The sequence below is a fragment of the Oncorhynchus masou genome, chromosome 30, assembly GCF_036934945.1.
Source record: "Oncorhynchus masou masou isolate Uvic2021 chromosome 30, UVic_Omas_1.1, whole genome shotgun sequence".
Lineage (NCBI taxonomy): Eukaryota > Metazoa > Chordata > Actinopteri > Salmoniformes > Salmonidae > Oncorhynchus > Oncorhynchus masou.
Genome location: NC_088241.1, coordinates 63,350,913 through 63,374,350, shown reverse-complemented (window position 1 = coordinate 63,374,350; position 23,438 = coordinate 63,350,913). Strand labels below are relative to the sequence as shown.

Here is a 23,438-nt window from a genome sequence, read left to right as displayed (position 1 = left end):
ATGAGAAAAGGTCGGAATAAAAAGGTTGGAGTAAATTGGTAATGGTAAGACACACACACACACACACACACACACACACACACACACACACACACACACACACACACACACACACACACACACACACACACACACACACACACACACACACACACACACACACACACACGTGTTACCACTCACTGAGGTATCTCTCCAGGGGGATACAGCGTTCAGGGTCGTCTATGGGGGACAGGATCTCACAGATGCGCTCGGCCGTCTGTCCTTCGTAGAAGCGTCTGCGGTCACCACACTGTGTCAGGATGTCCACACAGTCCGACCTGAAGTGGTTTAGACAGAAGATACAGGGTTAGGTCCCAACGTTCCAAACTGTTTCAAAATGTCCGATGGCTTGGTAAAATACCAAGTCCATATTATGGCAAGAACAGCTCAAATAACCAAAGAGCATCATTACTTTAAGACAATCCGCTAAATTTCAAGGAGAGTGATGGAGTGCTTCATCGGGTGACCTGGCCTCCACAATCACCTGACCTCAACCCAATTGAGATGGTTTGGGATGAGTTGGACTGCAGAGATGAAGGAAAAGCAGCCAACAAGTGCTCAGCATATGTGGGAAGCATTCCAGGTGAACCTGATTGAGAGAATGCCAAGAGTGTCATCAAGGCAAAGGTTGGCTACTTGGAAGAATCCACATTTTATTTTGATTCGTTTAACACTTTTTGGTTACTACATGATTCCATATGTGCTATTGTGATGTCTTCACTATTATTCTATAACGTAGAAAATAGTAAAAATAAAGAAAAATCCTTGAATGAGTAGGAGTGTCCAAACTTCTGACTGGTACTGTACATTGGCTGCTACAGCCCTGAGGGCTAGCCTACAGTACAGGTAAACATCGCTAACACACTAATTACTTCATTCAGCCTGACAAAAACCCAGCTGTAATTACTCTCAGTAGAAAAAACTCCAGTCAAAAGATCTGCCGATAAATGACCTGAGGTGCGGTAGTGAGTCAAGCCTTGCAGAAAGCACAACATCCTCCCTGGGATTGGTATGTCAACTGTATTTGGTTCATGTAGTTTTTAGGTTCCAGTTGGGTCTTCGGGGTCGTTTCCCTGGGGATGCTTTTTACTGTGACCCCAGGAGTCTACTGCAGGTGAAGGTGGAATGCTGTGTGGACTTATTTCACATCATCACCTTTATCTAACCAGGTTGGTGATTGAGGAAACTATTTTACAGTAACGCCCTGTAAAGGCAGGATGAATGGTACAGCAATAGCCACATTAAGCCTTATACCTTGACTAAAAATCACTTTCAATAGACAATCTCTATTGGACACCTCTTAATTCAATCATAGACTTAATCTCTGGGAAACTAGCTCAAAGTCAGACTAAATACTTGAACCTTTTACAGCAGTGGGCTAAATCAGGTTCACACAGAGTGTTTCTTGGTAGTCTTAATTTAAATTTTACCTTTATTTAACCAGGCAAGTCAGTTAAGAACAAATTCTTATTTTCAATGACGGCCTGGGAACAGTGGGTTAACTGCCTGTTCAGGGGCAGAACGACAGATTTGTACCTTGTCAGCTCGGGGGTTTGAACTCACAACCTTTCAGTTACTAGTCCAACGCTCTAACCACTAGGCTACCCTGCCGCCCCAAACAAATCTGCTTTGAAACAAAAGTATACATCTCACACACATGGTTATGGACATAGAAAAAGGAGACACCTTTACCATGTCAGATAGAGAGTTAAAATATATTCCATGTTGAGGTTACAATAATAATAATAACACATGTTATGGACGTAGAAAAAGGAGACACCTTTACCATGTCAGATATAGTTAAAATATATTCCATGTTGAGTTTACAATAATAATAATAACACATGTTATGGACTTAGAAAAAGGAGACACCTTTACCATGTCAGATAGAGAGTTAAAATATATTCCATGTTGAGGTTACAATAATAATAATAACACATGTTATGGACGTAGAAAAAGGAGACACCTTTACCATGTCAGATAGAGAGTTAAAATATATTCCATGTTGAGTTTACAATAATAATAATAACACATGTTATGGACTTAGAAAAAGGAGACACCTTTACCATGTCAGATAGAGAGTTAAAATATATTCCATGTTGAGTTTACAATAATAATAATAACACATGTTATATACCTCGCAGGAGACTGAAATATAACACAAACCATTTGACATTGACACATCTGATATTCGGTAATAAAAACTGTTTAGGAAATTATATGAAAAATATGAATAACATTCCACCTATGAGGTCACGAGGTCGTTTGACTGCAGAAAAGGGCAGAAGGAAAATATTGGCTACGTACTTGCAGATGACGCTGCCGCGGGACTTGCTGTAGCAGGGTTTGATCTGCAGGGCGCAGGCCACTGCCTTCCACATCTCCGGACGACACTTCCTGATGTCCAGGACGGGGATATTCATAAAGGGCATCTTGATCGTCCCATTGGACCACAGCTTGATGTCATTCATGGCGCCTTGGTCTGATTGGACGTTACAGCTACGGAACAGCTCTGTGGGCCTAGAGTTAATATGACAAGAGAGAGAGACATGATAGAATTAGCAGGTGTACTCAATAGCTATGTACCTATCAACAGTGATAGAAATGTGCACACAACAGAAAAGCAAATGGGGTCGAATGAAGATTGCAGTGTGGAAGATGTATAATTTCTCCCCTTCGTCACATGACTTGTGTCAGCTTCGACAAAAGCGTTAAACTGGAAGTGATCATGGGTCGAAGTTCAGAAGGGGAAAAAAAACAAAACAGAAAAAACAAGCAAACTACCAAACACTTTGAAACTATAATAACAATCTCAGTAGTGATATCAGATATGTTGTTCTAGCTTTGACTGATACGTGGTTGTTTATCTACTCAGTCATCCTCAGGAGAACAGAGTCGGCTAAATAACAAACGTGGAAACGGAATCCCACGTGGACACAGAGTGGATCTTACTACAGAAACTCCTAGTACACGAAAATACTACACACAACAATGTCTCTGTCTGTCTAATGAGACACAACACTGTCTCTGTCTGTCTAATGAGACACAACACTGTCTCTGTCTGTCTAATGAGACACAACACTGTCTGTCTGTCTAATGAGACACAACACTGTCTCTGTCTGTCTAATGAGACAACACTGTCTCTATGTGTCTGATGAGACACAACACTGTCTCTATCTGTCTAATGAGACACAACACTGTCTCTGTCTGTCTAATGAGACACAACACTGTCTGTCTGTCTAATGAGACACAACACTGTCTCTATCTGTCTAATGAGACACAACACTGTCTCTGTCTGTCTAATGAGACACAACACTGTCTCTGTCTGTCTAATGAGACACAACACTGTCTCTATCTGTCTAATGAGACACAACACTGTCTCTGTCTGTCTAATGAGACACAACACTGTCTGTCTGTCTAATGAGACACAACACTGTCTCTGTCTGTCTAATGAGACAACACTGTCTCTATGTGTCTAATGAGACACAACACTGTCTCTATCTGTCTAATGAGACACAACACTGTCTCTGTCTGTCTAATGAGACACAACACTGTCTGTCTGTCTAATGAGACACAACACTGTCTCTATCTGTCTAATGAGACACAACACTGTCTCTGTCTGTCTAATGAGACACAACACTGTCTCTGTCTGTCTAATGAGACACAACACTGTCTCTATCTGTCTAATGAGACACAACACTGTCTCTGTCTGTCTAATGAGACACAACACTGTCTGTCTGTCTAATGAGACACAACACTGTCTCTATCTGTCTAATGAGACACAACACTGTCTCTCTCTGTCTAATGAGACACAACACTGTCTGTCTGTCTAATGAGACACAACACTGTCTGTCTGTCTAATGAGACACAACACTGTCTCTGTCTGTCTAATGAGACAACACTGTCTCTATGTGTCTAATGAGACACAACACTGTCTCTATCTGTCTAATGAGACACAACACTGTCTCTGTCTGTCTAATGAGACACAACACTGTCTGTCTGTCTAATGAGACACAACACTGTCTCTATCTGTCTAATGAGACACAACACTGTCTCTGTCTGTCTAATGAGACACAACACTGTCTGTCTGTCTAATGAGACACAACACTGTCTCTATCTGTCTAATGAGACACAACACTGTCTCTGTCTGTCTAATGAGACACAACACTGTCTGTCTGTCTAATGAGACACAACACTGTCTGTCTGTCTAATGAGACACAACACTGTCTCTGTCTGTCTAATGAGACACAACACTGTCTCTGTCTGTCTAATGAGACACAACACTGTCTCTGTCTGTCTCATGAGACACAACACTGTCTCTCTCTGTCTAATGAGACAAAACACTGTCTCTGTCTGTCTAATGAGACACAACACTGTCTCTGTCTATCTAATGAGACACAACACTGTCTCTGTCTATCTAATGAGACACAACACTGTCTCTGTCTATCTAATGAGACACAACACTGTCTCTGTCTGTCTAATGAGACACAACACTGTCTCTGTCTGTCTAATGAGACACAACACTGTCTCTGTCTGTCTAATGAGACACAACACTGTCTCTACCTGTCTAATGAGACAACACTGTCTCTATGTGTCTAATGAGACACAACACTGTCTCTCTCTGTCTAATGAGACACAACACTGTCTCTGTCTGTCTAATGAGACACAACACTGTCTCTGTCTGTCTAATGAGACACAACACTGTCTCTCTCTGTCTAATGAGACAACACTGTCTCTACCTGTCTAATGAGACACAACACTGTCTGTCTGTCTAATGAGACACAACACTGTCTCTGTCTGTCTAATGAGACACAACACTGTCTCTACCTGTCTAATGAGACACAACACTGTCTCTGTCTGTCTAATGAGACACAACACTGTCTCTGTCTGTCTAATGAGACACAACACTGTCTCTGTCTGTCTAATGAGACACAACACTGTCTCTACCTGTCTAATGAGACACAACACTGTCTCTGTCTGTCTAATGAGACACAACACTGTCTCTACCTGTCTAATGAGACACAACACTGTCTCTACCTGTCTAATGAGACACAACACTGTCTCTGTCTATCTAATGAGACACAACACTGTCTCTGTCTGTCTAATGAGACACAACACTGTCTCTGTCTGTCTAATGAGACACAACACTGTCTCTATCTGTCTAATGAGACACAACACTGTCTCTGTCTGTCTAATGAGACACAACACTGTCTCTGTCTGTCTAATGAGACACAACACTGTCTCTCTCTGTCTAATGAGACACAACACTGTCTCTGTCTGTCTAATGAGACACAACACTGTCTCTGTCTGTCTAATGAGACACAACACTGTCTGTCTGTCTAATGAGACACAACACTGTCTCTATCTGTCTAATGAGACACAACACTGTCTCTCTCTGTCTAATGAGACACAACACTGTCTGTCTGTCTAATGAGACACAACACTGTCTGTCTGTCTAATGAGACACAACACTGTCTCTGTCTGTCTAATGAGACAACACTGTCTCTATGTGTCTAATGAGACACAACACTGTCTCTATCTGTCTAATGAGACACAACACTGTCTCTGTCTGTCTAATGAGACACAACACTGTCTGTCTGTCTAATGAGACACAACACTGTCTCTATCTGTCTAATGAGACACAACACTGTCTCTGTCTGTCTAATGAGACACAACACTGTCTGTCTGTCTAATGAGACACAACACTGTCTCTATCTGTCTAATGAGACACAACACTGTCTCTCTCTGTCTAATGAGACACAACACTGTCTGTCTGTCTAATGAGACACAACACTGTCTGTCTGTCTAATGAGACACAACACTGTCTCTGTCTGTCTAATGAGACACAACACTGTCTCTGTCTGTCTAATGAGACACAACACTGTCTCTGTCTGTCTCATGAGACACAACACTGTCTCTCTCTGTCTAATGAGACACAACACTGTCTCTGTCTGTCTAATGAGACACAACACTGTCTCTGTCTATCTAATGAGACACAACACTGTCTCTGTCTATCTAATGAGACACAACACTGTCTCTGTCTATCTAATGAGACACAACACTGTCTCTGTCTGTCTAATGAGACACAACACTGTCTCTGTCTGTCTAATGAGACACAACACTGTCTCTGTCTGTCTAATGAGACACAACACTGTCTCTACCTGTCTAATGAGACAACACTGTCTCTATGTGTCTAATGAGACACAACACTGTCTCTCTCTGTCTAATGAGACACAACACTGTCTCTGTCTGTCTAATGAGACACAACACTGTCTCTGTCTGTCTAATGAGACACAACACTGTCTCTCTCTGTCTAATGAGACAACACTGTCTCTACCTGTCTAATGAGACACAACACTGTCTGTCTGTCTAATGAGACACAACACTGTCTCTGTCTGTCTAATGAGACACAACACTGTCTCTACCTGTCTAATGAGACACAACACTGTCTCTGTCTGTCTAATGAGACACAACACTGTCTCTGTCTGTCTAATGAGACACAACACTGTCTCTGTCTGTCTAATGAGACACAACACTGTCTCTACCTGTCTAATGAGACACAACACTGTCTCTGTCTGTCTAATGAGACACAACACTGTCTCTCTCTGTCTAATGAGACACAACACTGTCTCTGTCTGTCTAATGAGACACAACACTGTCTCTGTCTATCTAATGAGACACAACACTGTCTCTGTCTGTCTAATGAGACACAACACTGTCTCTGTCTGTCTAATGAGACACAACACTGTCTCTATCTGTCTAATGAGACACAACACTGTCTCTGTCTGTCTAATGAGACACAACACTGTCTCTGTCTGTCTAATGAGACACAACACTGTCTCTCTCTGTCTAATGAGACACAACACTGTCTCTGTCTGTCTAATGAGACACAACACTGTCTCTGTCTGTCTACTGAGACACAACACTGTCTCTATCTGTCTAACACTGTCTCTGTCTGTCTAATGAGACACAACACTGTCTCTATCTGTCTAATGAGACACAACACTGTCTCTGTCTGTCTAATGAGACACAACACTGTCTCTGTCTGTCTAATGAGACACAACACTGTCTCTGTCTGTCTAATGAGACACAACACTGTCTCTACCTGTCTAATGAGACACAACACTGTCTCTATCTGTCTAATGAGACACAACACTGTCTCTACCTGTCTAATGAGACACAACACTGTCTCTGTCTGTCTAATGAGACACAACACTGTCTCTGTCTGTCTAATGAGACACAACACTGTCTCTGTCTGTCTAATGAGACACAACACTGTCTCTACCTGTCTAATGAGACACAACACTGTCTCTGTCTGTCTAATGAGACACAACACTGTCTCTCTCTGTCTAATGAGACACAACACTGTCTCTGTCTGTCTAATGAGACACAACACTGTCTCGGTCTGTCTAATGAGACACAACACTGTCTCTGTCTGTGTAATGAGACACAACACTGTCTCTGTCTGTCTAATGAGACACAACACTGTCTCTATCTGTCTAATGAGACACAACACTGTCTCTGTCTGTCTAATGAGACACAACACTGTCTCTGTCTGTCTAATGAGACACAACACTGTCTCTCTCTGTCTAATGAGACACAACCCTGTCTCTGTCTGTCTAATGAGACACAACACTGTCTCTGTCTGTCTACTGAGACACAACACTGTCTCTATCTGTCTAACACTGTCTCTGTCTGTCTAATGAGACACAACACTGTCTCTATCTGTCTAATGAGACACAACACTGTCTCTGTCTGTCTAATGAGACACAACACTGTCTCTGTCTGTCTAATGAGACACAACACTGTCTCTGTCTGTCTAATGAGACACAACACTGTCTCTACCTGTCTAATGAGACACAACACTGTCTCTATCTGTCTAATGAGACACAACACTGTCTCTATCTGTCTAATGAGACACAACACTGTCTCTCCCTGTCTAATGAGACACAACACTGTCTCTGTCTGTCTAATGAGACACAACACTGTCTCTGTCTGTCTAATGAGACACAACACTGTCTCTACCTGTCTCATGAGACACAACACTGTCTCTCTCTGTCTAATGAGACACAACACTATCTCTGTCTGTCTAATGAAATGCATATTCACTCTGCCTTGTGTGTCCAGATGTCGTCTCCACAGCTCAACACCACATGGATGTGGCTGAGGTGATGTCAGAAGGAGGCCAGCCAGATGGCCACTGTTTACTACTGCAGAAACATCCTGGAGACCAATGACCAATGGCTGAGAGGGACTACTTCCTGAGGAAACCTGTTGCCGGGAGGCGGACTATTTTCTTTAATGATCTACGAGTTGTAGGAAGTGTATCTCACGATTGGTATGTTTCACTAGGAGGGGGGTTACTTCGGTGGTTGATGTTAGATGTGGCTGAGTGCTGATATTCAGTCAGTGGTTGGTTTGTTAACTTTAGAGCCTTTAAAATATCCCACTGGCCACAGATGTGTATATGTCTGTATCTGTGTTCTTGTTTACTTAACTTATCAAGACACCAATGTCCTGACAATTCACCCCAATGTCCTGACAATTCACCCCAATGTCCTGACAAGGTAGGAAAACAATAACGTTTTTGAAAAGTCAGGATTTGTTTAATGTCCTGAATTTGTTCAAATGCTATTCTAAATGTAAGGTTAAGGTTAGGGTTAGATTAAGAGTAAGGTTTAGGGATTAGGGACAATTAGAGTTTTAACGGTCAAACATGTTTACTTCCCAAAAAGTTCGGACATTCCAAGAAAAGTAAGCTGTGTGTGTGTGTGCACACGCATGCACGTGTGTTAGAGGAGAGGGGAAGGGAAGTGAGGTGTTGGCCACAAGCAGAGGGACCACAGCCGTGCCTCAGCTCCAGGTCATGAACCAAGCATGACCCCATGCATGGGTAGCGGTCACAGTGGGTTTCCACTCCACCCCAAAAATAAACTTGAATGACCTCTTCACTTTTATTTACAGTGACTGGTTTCCGAGTGTCCCTCTCGTTCTACTCTCCCTCTCCTCTCTTTTCTGTCTCTCTACACATTGACCCACATTAGAAATGGCAAGTAAAGTAGCTTCAGTTAAAACAAGGATATTTAGGATAGTTAGATATTCAATCGATTACATTTTCACCAAGCAGGGTATTATATTTCGTACATGTTAATAATAGACATGGTGTCCATACTTTCAGTAACCCACATTCAACTGCAGCCTTCTTCATCAACCAGAATAAGAAGGTGTTTATCTGTGTAGTTACAGGGTCAGCTTTGTTAAATACATCCCTGGGCTTGTATACATGACCTCTTTGCCCCCACTCTCTTATCCTCCCATCCTGCCTCTCTTTCTCTCAGCCCTCCTCTCCCACTCTTCTCTCAGAGTGATTGGCATGTGGATTGAGACTTCCTGCCTTGGACCTTGGTGAGCCCTGGACCATGACAAGCGTTGCATATTGGCCAGACAGGCAGACAGAAGGACGGATAGGACAGACAGACAGACAGACAGGCAGGCAGGCAGGCAGGCAGGCAGGCAGGGAGGCAGACAGGGAGGCAGACAGAAGGACGGATAGGACAGATAGACAGACAGGCAGGCAGGCAGGCAGGCAGGCAGGGAGGCAGACAGACAGGCAGACAGAAGGACGGATAGGACTGGCAGACAGACGAACGGACAGGACAGACAGACAGACAGACAGACAGACAGGCAGGCAGGGAGGCAGACAGGCAGGGAGGCAGACAGGCAGGGAGGCAGACAGGGAGGCAGACAGGGAGGCAGACAGGGAGGCAGACAGGGAGGCAGACAGGGAGGCAGACAGGGAGGCAGATAGGGAGGCAGACAGGGAGGCAGACAGGGAGGCAGATAGGGAGGCAGACAGGGAGGCAGACAGGGAGGCAGACAGGGAGGCAGTCAGGGAGGCAGACAGGGAGGCAGACAGGGAGGCAGACAGGGAGGTAGACAGGGAGGCAGACAGGGAGGCAGACAGGGAGGCAGACAGGGAGGCAGACAGGGAGGCAGTCAGGGAGATATCACTGGGACACACAACAGCCTCATCAGAGCCTTAGAGCTTCTAATCTAAATACGACCAGTCAACAGGATGTTCCCCTGTAATCTCCATACGACCAGTCAACAGGATGTTGCCCCTCTAATCTAAATACGACCAGTCAACAGGATGTTCCCCTCTAATCTCCATACGACCAGTCAACAGGATGTTCCCCTGTAATCTCCATACGACCAGTCAACAGGATGTTCCCCTGTAATCTCCATACGACCAGTCAACAGGATGTTCCCCTGTAATCTCCATACGACCAGTCAACAGGATGTTCCCCTGTAATCTCCATACGACCAGTCAACAGGATGTTCCCCTGTAATCTCCATACGACCAGTCAACAGGATGTTCCCCTGTAATCTCCATACGACCAGTCAACAGGATGTTCCCCTGTAATCTCCATATGACCAGTCAACAGGATGGTGCCCCTCTAATCTCCATACGACCAGTCAACAGGATGTTCCCCTGTAATCTCCATACGACCAGTCAACAGGATGTTCCCCTGTAATCTCCATACGACCAGTCAACAGGATGTTCCCCTGTAATCTCCATACGACCAGTCAACAGGATGTTCCCCTGTAATCTCCATACGACCAGTCAACAGGATGTTCCCCTCTAATCTCCATACGACCAGTCAACAGGATGGTGCCCCTGTAATCTCCATACGACCAGTCAACAGGATGTTCCCCTGTAATCTCCATACGACCAGTCAACAGGATGTTCCCCTCTAATCTCCATACGACCAGTCAACAGGATGTTCCCCTGTAATCTCCATACGACCAGTCAACAGGATGTTCCCCTCTAATCCCCATACGACCAGTCAACAGGATGTTCCCCTCTAATCTCCATACGACCAGTCAACAGGATGTTCCCCTGTAATCTCCATATGACCAGTCAACAGGATGTTCCCCTGTAATCTCCATACGACCAGTCAACAGGATGTTGCCCTGTAATCTAAATACGACCAGTCAACAGGATGTTCCCCTGTAATCTCCATACGACCAGTCAACAGGATGGTGCCCCTGTAATCTCCATATGACCAGTCAACAGGATGGTGCCCCTCTAATCTCCATACGACCAGTCAACAGGATGGTGCCCCTGTAATCTCCATACGACCAGTCAACAGGATGTTCCCCTCTAATCTAAATACGACCAGTCAACAGGATGTTCCCCTCTAATCTAAATACGACCAGTCAACAGGATGTTGCCCTGTAATCTAAATACGACCAGTCAACAGGATGTTCCCCTGTAATCTCCATACGACCAGTCAACAGGATGTTGCCCTCTAATCTCCATGTGACCAGTCAACAGGATGTGTTGCCCCTGTAATCTCCATACGACCAGTCAACAGGATGTTGCCCTCTAATCTAAATACGACCAGTCAACAGGATGTTCCCCTGTAATCTCCATACGACCAGTCAACAGGATGTTCCCCTGTAATCTCCATACGACCAGTCAACAGGATGTTCCCCTGTAATCTCCATACGACCAGTCAACAGGATGTTCCCCTGTAATCTCCATACGACCAGTCAACAGGATGTTCCCCTGTAATCTCCATACGACCAGTCAACAGGATGTTCCCCTGTAATCTCCATACGACCAGTCAACAGGATGTTCCCCTGTAATCTCCATACGACCAGTCAACAGGATGTTCCCCTGTAATCTCCATACGACCAGTCAACAGGATGTTCCCCTGTAATCTCCATACGACCAGTCAACAGGATGTTCCCCTGTAATCTCCATACGACCAGTCAACAGGATGTTCCCCTGTAATCTCCATACGACCAGTCAACAGGATGTTCCCCTGTAATCTCCATACGACCAGTCAACAGGATGTTCCCCTGTAATCTCCATACGACCAGTCAACAGGATGTTCCCCTGTAATCTCCATACGACCAGTCAACAGGATGTTCCCCTGTAATCTCCATACGACCAGTCAACAGGATGTTCCCCTCTAATCTCCATACGACCAGTCAACATGATGTTCCCCTCTAATCTAAATACGACCAGTCAACAGGATATTCCCCTCTAATCTCCATATGACCAGTCAACAGGATGTTCCCCTCTAATCTCCATACGACCAGTCAACAGGATGTTCCCCTCTAATCTCCATACGACCAGTCAACAGGATGTTCCCCTCTAATCTCCATACGACCAGTCAACAGGATGTTCCCCTGTAATCTCCATACGACCAGTCAACAGGATGTTCCCCTGTAATCTCCATACGACCAGTCAACAGGATGTTCCCCTCTAATCTCCATACGACCAGTCAACAGGATGTTCCCCTGTAATCTCCATACGACCAGTCAACAGGATGTTCCCCTGTAATCTCCATACGACCAGTCAACAGGATGTTCCCCTGTAATCTCCATACGACCAGTCAACAGGATGTTCCCCTGTAATCTCCATACGACCAGTCAACAGGATGTTCCCCTGTAATCTCCATACGACCAGTCAACAGGATGTTCCCCTGTAATCTCCATACGACCAGTCAACAGGATGTTCCCCTCTAATCTCCATACGACCAGTCAACAGGATGTTCCCCTCTAATCTCCATACGACCAGTCAACAGGATGTTCCCCTGTAATCTCCATACGACCAGTCAACAGGATGTTCCCCTGTAATCTCCATACGACCAGTCAACAGGATGTTCCCCTGTAATCTCCATACGACCAGTCAACAGGATGTTCCCCTGTAATCTCCATACGACCAGTCAACAGGATGTTCCCCTGTAATCTCCATACGACCAGTCAACAGGATGTTCCCCTGTAATCTCCATACGACCAGTCAACAGGATGTTCCCCTGTAATCTCCATACGACCAGTCAACAGGATGTTCCCCTGTAATCTCCATACGACCAGTCAACAGGATGTTCCCCTGTAATCTAAATACGACCAGTCAACAGGATGTTCCCCTGTAATCTCCATACGACCAGTCAACAGGATGTTCCCCTGTAATCTCCATACGACCAGTCAACAGGATGTTCCCCTGTAATCTCCATACGACCAGTCAACAGGATGTTCCCCTGTAATCTCCATACGACCAGTCAACAGGATGTTCCCCTGTAATCTCCATACGACCAGTCAACAGGATGTTCCCCTGTAATCTCCATACGACCAGTCAACAGGATGTTGCCCCTCTAATCTCCATACGACCAGTCAACAGGATGTTCCCCTGTAATCTCCATACGACCAGTCAACAGGATGTTCCCCTGTAATCTCCATACGACCAGTCAACAGGATGTTCCCCTGTAATCTCCATATGACCAGTCAACAGGATGTTCCCCTGTAATCTCCATATGACCAGTCAACAGGATGTTCCCCTGTAATCTCCATATGACCAGTCAACAGGATGTTCCCCTGTAATCTCCATACGACCAGTCAACAGGATGTTCCCCTGTAATCTCCATACGACCAGTCAACAGGATGTTCCCCTGTAATCTCCATACGACCAGTCAACAGGATGTTCCCCTGTAATCTCCATACGACCAGTCAACAGGATGTTCCCCTGTAATCTCCATACGACCAGTCAACAGGATGTTCCCCTGTAATCTCCATACGACCAGTCAACAGGATGTTCCCCTGTAATCTCCATACGACCAGTCAACAGGATGTTCCCCTGTAATCTCCATACGACCAGTCAACAGGATGTTCCCCTGTAATCTCCATACGACCAGTCAACAGGATGTTCCCCTGTAATCTCCATATGACCAGTCAACAGGATGTTCCCCTCTAATCTCTATACGACCAGTCAACAGGATGTTCCCCTCTAATCTCCATACGACCAGTCAACAGGATGTTCCCCTGTAATCTCCATACGACCAGTCAACAGGATGTTCCCCTCTAATCTAAATACGACCAGTCAACAAGATGTTCCCCTCTAATCTCCATATGACCAGTCAACAGGATGTTCCCCTGTAATCTCCATACGACCAGTCAACAGGATGTTCCCCTGTAATCTAAATACGACCAGTCAACAGGATGTTGCCCTCTAATCTCCATACGACCAGTCAACAGGATGGTCCCCTGTAATCTCCATATGACCAGTCAACAGGATGTTCCCCTCTAATCTCCATACGACCAGTCAACAGGATGTTCCCCTCTAATCTAAATACGACCAGTCAACAGGATGTTCCCCTGTAATCTCCATACGACCAGTCAAAAGGATGGTGCCCCTGTAATCTCCATACGACCTGGCTGGGAAGTGTATTTATGTCGCGGACACAGAGATCCAGGCCCCTGGGTTGTGGCACCCAGGGCCCACTGACAGTGCACAGCGCTGGCGTAGCTACACAGCGCCGCAGGTTTCTCAGGACTTCAGAGATCCCTATCCCCTTTGCCTCTAGCCCTGTTTGTCTTCCATAGTGTGACTGTGCCCCCCCCCCCACGATACTTGTCACCCCAGGTTTTGAACCCCTCAGGGAGAACGGTTCTCCTTAAACTGGCCCCTGGGACTCCTTCAAAGGAAATGAGAGACAGAATTTGTTTGTCTGAACTCGGTGTCTTCATCATCCTTCTCAGATGAAAAATAATACATGGAATACTTGGGATGGAATACTTGGGATGGAATACTTGGGATGGAATACTTGGGATGGAATACTTGGGATGGAATACTTGGGATGGAATACTTGGGATGGAATACTTGGGATGGAATACTTGGGATGGAATACTTGGGATGGAATACTTGGGATTGTTTTCAAACATTTTCTACAAAGGGTCTAGCATGAAATGTTTCTGGGACTTTTTAGGGTTTAATTACTGCTGAGCTGCAATTCAAAAGTAAATACTGTATGTTTTTTGATAATCTTGACATTATGGTTATCATCATTACCGAACAACATGATACCTTACAGTCAATTGAAAAAGATACATGAATATATCATACACATATAGAAGTCAAAGAGAGTTCATAGAGAGGTAAAAGAGAGGTCCTAAAGAGGTCAAAGAGATGTCATAGAGAGGTGATGGAGAGGTCAAAGAGATATCATAGAGAGGTGATGGAGAGGTCAAAGAGATGTCATAGAGAGGTGATGGAGAGGTCAAAGAAAGGTGATGGAGAGGTCATAGAGAGGTCAAAGAGATGTCATAGAGAGGTGATGGAGAGGTTATAGAGAGGTCAAAGAGAGGTCATAGAGAGGTGATGGGGATGTCAAAGAGAGGTCATAGAGAGGTTGAGAGATGAGATTATGTTTGAGTCTGTAGCCCATGATGATGTCACGTTCTTCAGATCCCCTAGTGTCCAATCAGATATTTTCTCTGACCCTGACTGCAGCCTGGAAAATCAACGCTTTTGAAACTTGACAAACGCAAATGTCGGGTGGCTTGTGGTGAAATGTAGCTTTGTGGACAGTGCCTGATGGGGATGAGTCCACAGGCGGGGAGCGTTCTGTTGAACTGTGTGTGTTCGCCGGACGGGCTTTAATGGTGTCAAGCATGGGTCTGCTGGTCCCATGCCAGACTAGGATGCAGCAAGCTGTGACACGGCTGGCCTCCAAGGTCAAATGCAAACACCACACACTACAGTATAACGGCACACACACACATACACACACACATCCCTATCCCTTTCTCTCTCCTCCTTTCTCTGTGACCTCTAAACAACCTAGCGTGGAAGCCAACCACAACACACATCAGTCACAGAGCCATCAGTCACAGAGCCATCAGTCACACACTCTTAGAAAGAAATGTACTGTCTAGAACCCAAAAGGGTTATTCGGCTGTTACCATAGGAGAACCCTTTGAATAACAATTTGAGATTCCAGGTAGAACCCTTTTGGTTCCAGGTAGAACCCTATTGGGTTCCATGTAGAACCCTTTCCCCAGATGGTTCTATATGGAACCCAAAATAATTAAACCTAGGGCTGTTACGGTGACCGTATTACCGCCACACCGACGGTCATGAGTCATGAAAGTAGTCAAATTCCACGTTGACCGTTTAGTCATGGTAATTAGGCTTCTCCAAGCTCTGATACTGCTGATGGTCATTAGTAACCTACTGAACTTTCTAACTGCTTGGAACTCAGCACTCTATCGTCCCTCTAATCACTCTGACATCAATGTAAATATGTCAACAGGTTGGTTTACAAAGGGTGTAGAGTCTAACTGGCATACATTTCATGCTTGGGGAAGATCATTTTCACCGTAAAAATGCACCTTTATAATAAAAACATTACATGCAAAACTGCATTAGTGGTCACTTTTGATAATGGTGTTTTGCTGCTAATGGAACATTTGCACGTATAGCCTACTGCCATGTGCTCTTTGCTGTGCTTATAATGTGAAGATATAGCCTCATAGTTTATCAACATTTCAAGCTAAACGTTCTGATCTGTTGTGACGGTCTCATTGCATAAGAAATATTTTTGGGATGCTAGTGGTTGTATTAATTTGGGATCTATCGCATCTCACAACTGTCCCAGACTATGTTTGTAATATGGAGAAGGGAGTTAAAATGATTATATTCAGCCCAAGGGCACAACGGTCACTGGCTACAAAAAGCATGGATTTTTTTAGGGGGCCACACAAAGGGGATGCCACCAGGAAATTCAAGGCATTATCAATTATCATTGTCAAATTGTGAATGAGAGACTGATGAAGTGTGTACAGCCTGCACAAAAAAACAAAGCAGAGTTCATGCCTTTCAATCAACTTTTTTCAAATCATCATTAAAGTCTCTTCATGCAGCCTTAGCATGTAATAATAATCTAAACATAACGTGTGTATGACAACTAAAGTTGCATAAATACATCTAAATTAAACATATTGTCACGACTTCTACCGAAGTCGTTGCCTCTCCTTGTTCGGGTGGTGCTCGGCGTTCGATGTCACCGGTCTTCTAGCCATCATTGATCCATTTTTCATTTTCCATTGGTTTTGTCTTGTCTTCCCACACACCTGTTTTCAATCCCATTCATTACCTGTTGTGTATTTAACCCTCTGTTTCCCCCCATGTCTTTGTCAGAGATTGTTTTATTGTCAGTGTAGTGTTTTTTGTATAGGTGCGCGACGGGTCTTCGTACCCATTTTTGTTTATTATTCATTTTTCTATTTAGTGTTATGGAGCACGTTACTTGGACATTATTAAAAGACTCCATTTTACACTCCGTTTGACTCTCCTGCGCCTGACTTCCCTGCCACCTATACACATGTGTCTGACACATATAGGAGGACCTGTGTCTTTGTTAACCGCTCAACACAGAATAGGCGGCTGTGTGTGCACTACCTCAAACCTTTAATATTAAAATAATTATTCATATTCATATTTTAATAATTATAAGCAAATCTTGTCTGCTGAAAGAGTGTAGCCCACAGCCAGATCAGGAACCTAACATAAGAACAACTCAGAGTATAATATTTTGTTATTCTGAATTAGACTACATTTTCATCATATCATGTTTTTATAGACATATCTAAATTAAATAATGGATTTATTGTGAAGGTGTAGGCTATATTACATGGATTTATTAGACTTTTTAAAACGTATATGTTCCAAAGGTCTGAATTAGTGGCTTGTAGGCTATGTGTGGAAGCCAGGAGATGCTAAACCTGTTTATGTTAATTAACGGTCAATTACCGTGAGACCGGGAGTCATCTGCTTGACAATCACCGGCTGACAAAATGTCATGACTGCCACAGCCCTACTTCTACCTGGAACCAAAAAGAGTTCTCCTATTGGGACGGCCGAAGAACCCCTTTTGGAAGCTGGTGCAGAAGGTATATTAAAAGGTATAGCAGGTACATAATCTGGTATAGTAGCTAGGTATAGTAACATACCTGTTGTTGAAGTTGGTGCAGAAGGTATATTAACACGTATAGCAGGTACATAATCTGGTATAGTAGCTAGGTATAGTAACATACCTGTTGTTGAAGTTGGTGCAGAAGGTATATTAACACGTATAGCAGGTACATAATCTGGTATAGTAGCTAGGTATAGTAACATACCTGTTGTTGAAGTTGGTGCAGAAGGTATATTAACACGTATAGCAGGTACATAATCTGGTATAGTAGCTAGGTATAGTAACATACCTGTTGTTGAAGTTGGTGCAGAAGGTATATTAACACGTATAGCAGGTACATAATCTGGTATAGTAGCTAGGTATAGTAACATACCTGTTGTTGAAGTTGGTGCAGAAGGTATATTAACACGTATAGCAGGTACATAATCTGGTATAGTAGCTAGGTATAGTAACATACCTGTTGTTGAAGTTGGTGCAGTAGCCCAGGTCCTTGCATCCCAGTTGGCAGGGTTCCCTGACGTCGGCCAGACAGGTGACCAGGGGTTTCTCCACGGGGCTGTACTCACACATCTGGTCAAACTCCTGCCACGTTTGAGTTCCCCAGTTGGTGCTGATCTCCTGACACATATCCCTGTGCGGGACGAAACAGAGTTACTTTGAAAGAAAAAGGAAAGCTGCACACTCTAGCACCTCCGATGTAATCATTTATTCACCAACGTTTACACAGCAAGTTGTCCTTCTCAGGGCTTCATGACCAAACAGAGTTAAACATACAGACAGACAACACAAGCATGTAAAAGCATGTAAAAACATCAACTTGGCCTCCCAAGTGGCGCAGTGGTCTAAGATTCTGGGTTAGAGTCCAGGCTCTGTCGCAGCCGGCCGTGACCGGGAGACCCATGGGACGGCGCACAATTGGTCCAGCTTCGTCCGGGTTAGAGGAGGGTTTGGCCGGCAGGGATGTCCTTGTCCCCTCGCGCACTTGCGACTCCTGTGGTGGGCCAGGCGAAGTGCACGCTGACACGGTTGCCAGGTGTACGGTGTTTCCTCTGACGCATTGGTGCAGCTGGCTTCCGGGTTAAGTGGGCATTGTGTCAAGAAGCAGTGCGGCTTGGTTGGGTTGTGTTTCGGGAGGACGCGCGGCGCTCGACCTTCGCCTCTCCCGAGTCCATAAGGGAGATGCAGCAATATGACAAGACTGTAACTACCAATTGGAAACCACAAAATTGGGCAGAAAAATGGGTTAAATTTTTTTATAAAAAATAAACTCAAATGTTCAGAGACTTTCTACGTATTTTGATCAGGTGTACAGAACTGTGTTCTGGAAACCAACCCTATGAGTTACCTGCATACCATGGAAGGCCCCATCTACACTATACTGTATACTGTAATCATTTATATCTACACTATACTGTATACTGTAATCATTTATATCTACACTATACTGTATACTGTAATCATTTATATCTACACTATACTGTATACTGTAATCATTTATATCTACACTATACTGTATACTGTAATCATTTATATCTACACTATACTGTATACTGTAATCATTTATATCTACACTATACTGTATACTGTAATCATTTATATCTACACTATACTGTATACTGTAATCATTTATATCTACACTATACTGTATACTGTAATCATTTATATCTACACTATACTGTATACTGTAATCATTTATATCTACACTATACTGTATACTGTAATCATTTATATCTACACTATACTGTATACTGTAATCATTTATATCTACACTATATATACAATAAAGGTAAACAAAGGTAAAAGAAAACAGTATGTGGACACCCCTTCAAATGAGTGAATATAGCTATTTCAGCCACACCAGTTGCTGACAGGTATATAAAATCGAGCACACAGCCATGCAATCTCCATAGACAAACATTGGTCGTAGAATGGCCTTACTGAAGAGCTCAGTGACTTTCAACGTGGCACCGTCATAGGATGCCACCTTTCCAACAGTCAGTTCATCAAATTTCTGCCCTGCTAGAGCTGCCCCAGTTAACTGTAAGTGATGTTATTGTGAAGTGTAAACTTATAAGAGCAACAACGGCTCAGCCGCAAAGTGGTAGGCCACAAAAGCTCACAGAAACGGGACTGCCGAGTGCTGAAGCGTGTACAAATCTGCCTCTGGAAGCAACGTCAGCAAAATAACTGTTCGTCGGGAGCTTCAAGAAATTAGTTTCCGACCTCACTATGTGGCTGAATGGAAGCAAGTCCTGCAGCAATGTTCCAACATCTAGTGGAAAGCCTTCCCAGAAGAGTGGAGGCTGTTATAGCAGCAATGTTCCAACATCTGGTGGAAAGCCTTCCCAGAAGAGTGGAGGCTGTTATAGCAGCAATGTTCCAACATCTGGTGGAAAGCCTTCCCAAAGAGTAGAGGCTGTTATAGCAGCAATGTTCCAACATCTAGTGGAAAGCCTTCCCAAAGAGTAGAGGCTGTTATAGCAGCAAAGGGGGACCAACTCCATATTAATTACCATGATTTTGGAATGAGATGTTCGACGAACAGGTGTCCACATACATTTAGTAATGTAGTGTATCTATTAATGTATGTAATGTATGAACTTTTTTGGGGGGGGGGTTAGAATATATACATATTTTTTTACTTTCACCCATTTTTTCTCCCCAATTGATAGTTACAGACTTGTCCCATCGCTGCAACTCCCCTACGGACTCGGGAGAGGCGAAGGTTGAGAGCCATGTGTCCTCCAAAACACAACCCCGCCAAGACATACTGCTCGCTTAACCCGGAGACACCGTGCACCGCCTCATGGTTCTCCCGGATCGAACCCGGGTGTGTAGTGACGCCTCAAGCACTGTGATCCAGTGCCTTAGACTGCTGCACCACTCGGGAGCTACCTTTTACACTTTACTTAGACAGTTGGAAACAGAGGGGGGACAGGAAAATGTAGGAAGGGTGGAAGCAGGGATTGAACCCTGGTCTCTGGCGGGGAGCAGTATGTGACGGGCTGGGAGTGTTATCGCTAGCTGTAAGCCATTGTAATCACTACAAGCATCTCAGCAGAGTACAACTAACCGGCACAGTGAGGTATTGGCTTTGTAGCAGCAGTGCAGCTTGGCACCGTCCATCTTGGCGGTAGGTGAGGTCTCCATCTCGCTCTTGGTGGGGGGGTGGGCGCTGCCCAGGAAGCACTGCCACAGCGGGTCCTGGGGCAGTGGCTGGCTGCCGCACTCATCGATCAGGCCCTCCATTATCTCGTGCTCTGTCGTCATGGTGCGCAGGATCCGCCGGCACGCCACCTGGCAGTGGGGCTCATCGGCCCGGTCGCAGCAGTACAGGCCTGGATGGACAGACGGATGGATGGATATGGACTTTTCCACACTTTGTTAGATTACAGCCTTGTTCTAAAATTGATTAAATTACATTTTTTTCTCATCGATCTACACACAACGCCTCATTATGACAAAAGAAAAAACAGGTTGTAAGACATTTATGCAAATGTATTAAAAATAAAAAACAGAAATAGCTCATCTGCATAAGTATTTAGAACCTTTGCTATGAGACTCGGGAATTGAGCTCAGGCGCATCCTGTTTCCATTGATCATCCTCCATTCCCCAATCAGAAGACACCTGCTCCTTTACCCTATCACATCGCCTTTCCCTTGGTTTAAAAACCCAGTCCGTTGTTTTCTCTGGAGCTCACTCTCTCTGTGTCTCAATCTCTCTCTCTCCCTCTCTCTTTGTACGCAGAGATCTCTCTTGTGTTTTTCCAACTACATGTCACTTTGTCCGTTACCCTGTGACTATTGTTTTGTTATGGTGATTGACTGTTTGTTTGACTGTTTGTTTAATTGTTTGATGGTGGGACAAATGGGTACCAAGCCCAGTCGCCCATGGGCATACACTACCCGTAGGACTGCTTTGTCTAAGAACACTAGTTAGAACTGGGCAGACCACCCACTGTATTTTTGGTTAGTTAGTTAGCTGTATAGTAGTAGGCTAGTCTAGCTTAGGGGTGTTTTGGTTAGTTAGTTAGCTGTATAGTAGTAGGCTAGTCTAGCTTAGGGGTGTTTTGGGATATTTGTTTCCTTCCTTGGGTCCAGCTCAACCCCTTTTCCCGCCCCCCTTTACCGTGTGTTTAAAAATAAACCAATAGTGTTTGACGGTAGATTTATGTTGTCTGTGGTTATCCGTTCTCACTGTTACTTTTTCACTGTTATGATTTGCATGAGTTATGTTACGGGTCTCGTTTCCATCCCCCCTAGACTGCAGGGCCAAAGGGATTCGTAACACCAAGTGACTAGTCTGGAGGAAACCTGGTACCATCCCTACGGTGAAGCATGTTGTTGGCAGCATCATGCTGTGGGACTCAGTGTCGGGGACTAGGAGACTAGTCAGGATCGAGGGAAAAATGAATGGAGCAAAGTACAGAGATCCTTAAGAAAACCTGCTGTAGAACGCTCAGGACCTCAGACTGGGGCGAAGGTTCACCGTCCAACAGGACAACAGGACTAAGCACACAGCCAAGACAATGCTGGAGTGGCTACAGGGCAAGTTTTTGGATGTCCTTGAATTGGCCCAGCCAGAAACCAGACTTGAACCCGATCTAACTTCTCTGGAGAGATCTGAAAATAGCTGTGCTGCGACGCTCCCCATCCAGCCTGACCGAGCTTGAGAGGATATGCAGATAAGAATTGGAGAAACTCTCCAAATACAGGTGTGCCAAGCTTGTAGTGTCATACCCAAGAGGCTGTAATCGCTGCCAAAGGTGCTTAAACAAAGTATTGAGTAAAGGGTTTGAATACTTACGTAAATGTGATATTTAATTTAGTATTTTTAATACATTTGCAAAAATCTCTAAATAACTGTTTTTGCTTTGTCATAATGGGATATTGTGTGTACGTTGATGAGGACATTTTTTTAAATCCATTTAAGAATAAGGCAGAAATGTAACAAAGTGTGGAAAAAGTCAAGGGGTCTGAATACTTTCCGAATGGACTATACCAGTGCCAGTGATTGGAGGAATGCAACACAGAAACAAGATACACACTGGATCTGGGGCTACTGATAGGTCAGTATTAGATATACTCACTGTCTATTGGGCTCCTGATTGGGTAGGACTTGGTGTAGTTGCCCACACAGCCAATGAGCTCGGGGCTGATGCTCTGGCAGTATTCCTTGACAGCCTTGATTTGCGAGACGGTGGGGGAGGAGTCTGTCCGGAAGATGGCCTGGCAGTAATCTCTGCAGTTGGTGTGTCTTCCTGCATAGCTGCAGCACAACGAGCCCACTGACAGAGCACACACACACGCACGCACGCACACACACACACACACACACACACACACACACACACACACACACACACACACACACACACACACACACACACACACACACACACACACACACACACACACACACACACACACACACAGTTACAATGTGCTTTCCATTCACTTCAATGGAATTGTAAATATCATTAAGGCTATTTAGACTATTTCTTTGTCTTGAAGTCGCCTTTAGCTTCATGAAATAGATGACAGACATTGCAAACATGATCAACATTCAAACATGAAGAGTTAATCAGAATACAATACAGTAGACTGCCAGGATTTCCTAGAGAATAGTCTGAT

General features: G+C 44.4%; 1 protein-coding gene across 1 annotated transcript in view; it reads right to left on the bottom strand.

Annotated features, from left to right (window-relative positions):
• Window positions 1–23,438, bottom strand: part of LOC135522932 (reversion-inducing cysteine-rich protein with Kazal motifs-like) — a 97,899-nt gene that overhangs the window by 23,293 nt on the left and 51,168 nt on the right. The window contains exons 8-12 of the mRNA XM_064949648.1: window positions 22,895–23,092; window positions 20,878–21,142; window positions 18,262–18,435; window positions 2,350–2,562; window positions 184–320 (exon numbers count right to left, since the gene is read on the bottom strand). Coding sequence (XP_064805720.1) covers window positions 184–320; window positions 2,350–2,562; window positions 18,262–18,435; window positions 20,878–21,142; window positions 22,895–23,092 — 987 coding nt within the window. The remainder of the gene's footprint in view (window positions 1–183; window positions 321–2,349; window positions 2,563–18,261; window positions 18,436–20,877; window positions 21,143–22,894; window positions 23,093–23,438) is intronic.